This window comes from Coptis chinensis, chromosome 5 (assembly GCF_015680905.1).
Source record: "Coptis chinensis isolate HL-2020 chromosome 5, ASM1568090v1, whole genome shotgun sequence".
Classification (NCBI taxonomy): Eukaryota; Viridiplantae; Streptophyta; class Magnoliopsida; order Ranunculales; family Ranunculaceae; genus Coptis; species Coptis chinensis.
The window spans coordinates 14,667,476-14,674,057 of NC_141460.1; the positions used below are offsets into that span (position 1 = coordinate 14,667,476).

Below are 6,582 nucleotides of genomic sequence, written 5' to 3' on the forward strand. Positions count from 1 at the left end.
TTTACCTAGGTTGATTAATTCTTTAATTATATTCTCGATTCCTTTTTCAACCAAATCAAAAATAAAATAACTATGGTTCTGCGTGTAAGAAGAGCTGCATTGACGTCTTTAGAGACCACGCAGCACAGTACAAACACTTTTTTGAGCTCAAGTACAGGAATGACCATGTACGAGATGTTCTACCGGTATACATGTAATGAAAGTATACAAGTAAAGAAAGAGGCTCCTATAAACTTCTTCACAGACCTTAGAGAAGGTAGATCGACACTTCGATCAGCAGATTTCTTGATTTATGACTGGTCTGAAGGAAAACATATATGCACGCATCAACGTTACAAAATTATCTCAAATGGTAGTAGGATTTGGTAATGGATTCTTTAGGGTATGAAAAACAACCAATATCACAGTTGCAGCGAAGGTGGAGAAACACGAAAAAGCATATGTAGCTAACCAACATTGCTTCGTCTCATTTGCGTTTGATATATTTGGTTTCTTGGCATCGAAAACGGTTGAGCTGTTTAGCAGGTTGCAGAATGTATTAGACAACAATGTGATGATTACTAGTTCCAAATCTTTTGTAGTAGTATATCAAATAAAGTATATTTTTTTGAAAAATAAATAAATAAAAAATAGTAGTAGTACACAAAAAAAGAGTATGTATATATAACTTCTCAAGAGCTAGATTGATTGCAGAAGGTGATGGACAACAACGTGATGTGTGCTGGTTTGAAAGACTGTATTTTGAAAGATTCGTTATTCAGAAAGGACTTGCAGTGCAGTTTGTAGGCTTGGTAACGCACTTGTCTTCTCCGATTATGTAATTTTTTTTTTTATATCAATGAAATAAATATTTCTCAAAAGAACAAAAAAAAAGAAAACAGAAAAAATAAACTGTCTTTTCTCCGTAATTAAAATGGAACCGTGGCTCAGTCCCAAGGAGGCTCTGTTTAAAGGTTGCGAACCCAAGTTCCCAAGTTCGGGATTGGATGGTCTCTCTTCGTATCTAATCATGCCACGTGATTATTTTATTCTCGACTCCCAGGTGGCAAGACAGTTGTATTTTCTTCTCTATAATTCTATATAAAGAACGTCACTTCCCTCTGCTATTCTGTACTATCAAAACATTCAATTAATTCTCACACCTATCTCCCTGTGACCATTTTAGCCATGGATTCTAAGCATGCAAGTAACAAGGTATCAGCAATGCAGATCCTTGACAGGTTAGATAAAGGACTCATTCCGGACGAGGAGCTGAGGAAACTTGTTTTAATCCAATTTAAGAGGCGTCTACAATGGGGTTACAAGCCTACCTACGCACAACAACTGGAGTTCAATCTTAACTTTATAAAATGTCTCTTCTCCTAGTTTATACAACTCTGAATAATGAATATACCTTGACTTTGTTGCCTTTTCTTTCAATTCATTTATTTGAAACTTCGTTTTATATATATGCAGCTCTCAAGCAAATGAAAATGTCTGGAACGATGGATGTCATCAACTCTGAATCGTACGACTTACCTGCAGCTTTCCTAGAAGCTATGTTTGGACAGACACTCAAACAGAGGTTAAATAGTAGAAAATAAATATTTTTATAAGCTACCATGGGAATAAGCCTTATTCAGTACTTCTCTAAGCTATATAGCAAACGAGTATTAAATTTTCAGTAGCTACCATATCTAAACTATCTTAAAAATCGAGACTTTAATCTACAGTCTTGCAACAGTGGAATAATAGTTTTTTATGTAACTCTAGGTCTCTTCGTCATTTTTTTCTTGAGACTGTTTTGTCCATATTAAAAAAACTATCTTAAAAATCGCGACTTTTATCTTTTTTTTTTTTTTTTTTTTTTTTTAAAGGTAACTTGTATTAAGCAAAAAGTGGGGTTACATGAACAATTACAAGTGATCAGAGATCTTATATCATATAGAGTGGAAGCACTACTGTGCAAGTCCCCTCAATACATGTTACGAACCAAATCTGAAGTATGTAGTGTTAGGGTCTTCAATCCTCAAGATAAAGTCTGCTCGAGAGTTCCACCATTGTTTTACCCCTTTGGGTAATGAAGCTCCTTTCCTAGCACAAGAGTCGGCTGAGAAATTCGTTTCTCGCCATGTAGATGAAATGAGAAGCCACTCCATTTTGTGTCTTGCTTGTTCCCAAGCAGCCTTGCACTGCCAATGGACTTTATTTGTGTTGAAAGGCTGCCAATTGAAGAGGAGTCTGTTTGAATCCAAAGCCTGGTCCAGCCGAGCTTTATTGCCTTTGTTATGCATTCAACAATTGCCTTGCATTCTGCGACATAGCATGTACACACCCCTAGTCCTCCTATCAGAGTACCATGTACCACCCCATTGTTGTCCCTGAATATAACTCCCCACCCTGCCAGCCCAGGATTTCCTCTACTCGAGCCATCTGTGTTTGCTTTCATAATGTTTGGAGGAGGGGGAAGCCAGTAACATTCATGTATCTTTGGAGCCTTTCTTGGTCGAGATTGAATAATAGTTTTTTATGTACCTCTAGGTCTCTTCGTCACTTTTTTCTTGAGACTGTTTTGTCCCCATTAAAAAAATTAAACTCTAACCAACACATTAGTTTAGAAATGAGTAAATATCTAAATTTTTGAGGATACAAATGTAATTATAAAATATTCTATATTAAACATTAGTCAACATTCAACAATAACGGCTTTAGTGTTCCCACCATTTCGTTTCTTTGTCAAGTCCTTAGAACACACGTGCATGAGCACGTGCCACATACTAGTCAATTTGAAATCTAAGCAGCATTTGGTAAGGTACTAGGTACTTATGCCTCTCGGCAGAAATGCTCTCAATGTGCCTTTGGGACTGCCAATGAGTGGAGAGCCCTAAGGCTGAGTTCAATGGCTCTCTATTTCTTCAAAAGTGGAGAGCAAAGTGGTGGTTTTTACTCTCTATCTTCATTTTACTCTACATATAGAGAGTAATATTGAGGAATGGAGAGTGCGTTCTGCGCTAATTGAAATGGAGTGGAATTGAAAAAAATCAAATGGTGCCACGCATAAAAAAATTTATGCCATTCGGCGCCGGTTGAACTGGAGTGGAATTGCATGTGTCCCCACCAAACTATTGAAGTGGGGTAATAAGTATGATGGTTTCAAACTACCTTAGTTGAAATGGAGTAGGATGTCCAAACCATTGGATGCCTAAAACTTACTCTCTATCCTTAAAGTATTGTTACACTCCATTTTTAGAGATGCAGAGTGAATACCATTGGACTCAGCCTAAGAAATTATATAGGAATTTGACAGGCATTAAATGTACTATGTTCGATTATATATACTTCTGTTCACGCCGCACACGTGGGGCGGCACTATTTAATTGAGCCTAACACTAGCTGATGTGGAGCAAATAACGAGACCTTGAGCTGAACTGAAATAGCGTGCTTTAATACTCTTAAACTTCGGAGCATCAAACTCAAAACCATAATTGGCCATGAGTGAAGCGGCCCCAAAAACTTTTAAATTAATCGGCAACAAAATAGAAGAACCTCTCTTTTTATGTAGGTACGGTTTTAACTTATCTATGCATGTTAACATAATTGTACAGCTTTTGTTACTTTGAAGACGAATCAACAACACTGGATGAAGCTGAGGCAGCCACGCATGATTTGTATTGTGAACGAGCACAGATACAGGATGGACAAAAGATTCTTGACATCGGTTGTGGGCAAGGAAGTTTCGTTATTCATGTTGCTCAGAAGTTTAAGGGTTGCCATGTTACAGGAATTACGAACTCAAGAGCACAGAAGAGTATTATAGAAGAAAGATGCAAGTAAGTCAGTCTAATTAATCTATCTTCCGACATAATCTTCTCTAATTAATCATTTCATTTATACATACTGCACTTAATGTGTTGCTTAGTAACCTTGAACTATCAAATGTGGACGTCATACTTGCTGATGTGACCAAGTACGACACCAACGAGACATTCGACCGAATAATTGTTATCGAGGCAGTGGAGGTAAGATCATCACTCGAATATTTTGATATGATATAGATATCTATCAGAGGAGCAAAATTTAATTTCTATTTTGTTTCCTCTAAATATGTAGCATATGAAAAACGTTGGTCTATTTCTGAGGAAGATATCGAAGTGGATGACTGAGGATGGTCTGTTGTTCTTGGACTATATCTGTCACAAAACTTTTGGTCACCACTTTGAGGTTCGCCCGTTAAGCTATTTTTCATCTTCATTATTATGTATATACGTGAGTGTGTGTGTGAGTTTATGCATGTAGCTGTGGATTTCAGGCTATCGACGAGGAAGATTGGTACTCAAATTACATTTTTCCTAAGGGGTCTGTGACCATACCAGGAGCTTCAACTCTTCTTTATTTTCAGGTGAAAATAACAGTCGTCATATACTCTTTTTATCCTTTTACCAACTTGGTTGAGTTTTTTTCAGTAAAGATTTGATATAATATTACTCATTCTTTATAAATCATATGTTTATTTCTTCATTTGCAGGATGATGTTGCTGTTGCGGACCAATGGGTTGAAAACGGAAAGCACATGGCTCGTACAGTGTATGGACAAGCGAACCAACTGAAAATTCGCGAATACTGTTTATTAGTTATTTATACAATAATACAAGTATTTTGGTTTTTTTAACACATTCCCATGTACTTTTGTATTGATACAGTGAAGAGTGGTTACGTAAATTGGACAAGAACATAGACGCTGTGAGGAAGATACTAGAACCATGCCTCGGTAGCAAAGATGCTGTTGACAAAGTTATTACCCATTCGAGGACCTTCTGCATTGGAGCTTATGAACAATTCTCTTGCAACGATGGACAAGAGTGGATGATATCACATATACTTTTCAGGAAGAAGAAATGGTGCAGGACTAAATGACGCAGTCCATTTGTGCTGTGTAGTATGTAGTAATGACCCAAAAAAAACAAAGTAAAATAAAATCGGAGCTAGTGGCTCTTTTTTCGTGCTTTCTGTTCCTTTATGGGGAGGGATTAGGGGTGGTGTTTGTGCGTTCTTTGTAACGATTGTTAAAACAAGTGATCAGTATGCATGCACTACTAAAAAAAAGACATATTATGACGCATGTTTTTTATCTATCTTGACGGTTTTGTTGAAAAACGTCAAGATAGGGTGTCTTGGTGATATTTTTATGACGGATATTGCAACAATATGTTGTGTATGACACCGGCATCAAGAAAATATGATAATTTCATGACGGCTATTCCAACATTATGTCGTGTAAGACACAGGCATCAAGAAAATATGATAATTTCATGACGGCTATTCCAATATTATGTCGTGTAAGACACAAGCGTCAATAAAATATGATAAATTTATGACGTGTTTTCTAAAACAGTCAGGTTAGCAATATAATAAACCGTCAACACACCAATTTTTTAGGTTGCATTGTTCGACCATTTTGGCGTTCAATTGAACCGTCAATAACAAATAAAATAAGCATCAGTAAATTGCTAAGAAACAGTGAACTGTCAATAAATATTTCCTTCATGACTAAGCCTAAACAAGCACACGTTCACTCTGCGTCTTGAGTTCGAGGTCTATCCATTAGAAAATAAATCTTTGTTTTTTCGATTAAAACGAAAAAAGTATTTCCTTTCCTTTCCAGTTAAAATTTAACAAACACAGTAAAAAAAATTGAGTAACAATGGAGGAAATTGCAGTCATGCCACTATTGGTAAAACTTCTCTTCCATCTCCTCTGTGCATGGAGAAAAAGGTGCCTCCTTTACTTTCTCCCAAATTTGATTTCGCTTCAGTTTTGTCAGATTCAAGTGAAAAGTGTAGGTTCACCAATCTGAATTCTTATTCAAACCTAATTCATATTTGATGAACCTTCTTTAACATCTCTGAATGGAGAAAAAAGTACCTCATTTTCTCTTAAATTTTGCTTTTTTTATCTATTCGAATCTTTGAATTTTCGTTTTGGTTTTCTCTGATTTAAATGGAAGCCTTAGAATTGGATCGATCAAGGTATGCATCTCTGTCTCAATTTCTTCATAAGCTTCTGTTTCATTTGAACTACAGTCGTAATCTCTTGTACCTTTTCATTTCTTTTCTTTGGTTGATTGTATCTGGTACAGGGTGCACTGAAGAGTATAAGGACTTACATGGGACCTGTCCATATCAAAGATATCGCCCATGCTCAAATTTTGTTATGTGAGAATTCAGCGGCATCAGGTCGGCACCTGTGTGTTGAAGCCATATGCCATTTTAGTGACTTTGCAGCTAGAGTCGCAAAACTTTACCCTTAATACAAGGTGCCCAGGTAGTGAACTTGACCCTGAATTCACTTGTTTTATGACTAGAAGCAAGAGCATAGTTTTTCTGGTCACCACACATATTATCAAGGGATTTCTACTTAAGCTTCTGTTTTATGCACAAGATTTTTGATAAAACACTCAGATGGGAGCATTCTGTTTCATTCTGTTTACTCATGTTCTGATTCACAGTTCTACTTAACGTTATATTCAGTTTAGAAACATGTATTTGACGTAAAATTTGCATTCTTGTTCCACATCCCACTTCCATAATATGCTAGCCTTGATTC

General features: G+C 36.5%; 1 protein-coding gene across 1 annotated transcript; it reads left to right on the forward strand.

Moving 5' to 3' along the window:
* The first annotated feature begins 1,104 nt into the window (after nucleotides 1-1,104).
* LOC147496830 ((S)-tetrahydroprotoberberine N-methyltransferase-like) lies at nucleotides 1,105-5,098 on the forward strand. The gene is made up of 8 exons (XM_086559696.1): nucleotides 1,105-1,351; nucleotides 1,456-1,564; nucleotides 3,585-3,809; nucleotides 3,899-3,998; nucleotides 4,090-4,200; nucleotides 4,289-4,378; nucleotides 4,505-4,563; nucleotides 4,680-5,098. Exons 1-8 carry the CDS (start codon nucleotides 1,168-1,170, stop codon nucleotides 4,891-4,893), a joined length of 1,092 nt encoding a protein of 363 aa, XP_086415822.1. The 5' UTR covers nucleotides 1,105-1,167; the 3' UTR covers nucleotides 4,894-5,098.
* Nucleotides 5,099-6,582: the final 1,484 nt, after the last annotated feature.

Excerpts from the sequence above, each read along its gene's own strand:
- LOC147496830 (XM_086559696.1), top strand. The coding sequence starts at position 1,168 with ATGGATTCTAAGCATGCAAGTAACAAGGTATCAGCAATGCAGATCCTT. Across the intron at positions 4,201-4,288 it reads CTTTTGGTCACCACTTTGAG|GCTATCGACGAGGAAGATTG; the intron begins GTTCGCCCGTTA and ends TGTGGATTTCAG. Across the intron at positions 4,564-4,679 it reads AAGCACATGGCTCGTACAGT|TGAAGAGTGGTTACGTAAAT; the intron begins GTATGGACAAGC and ends GTATTGATACAG.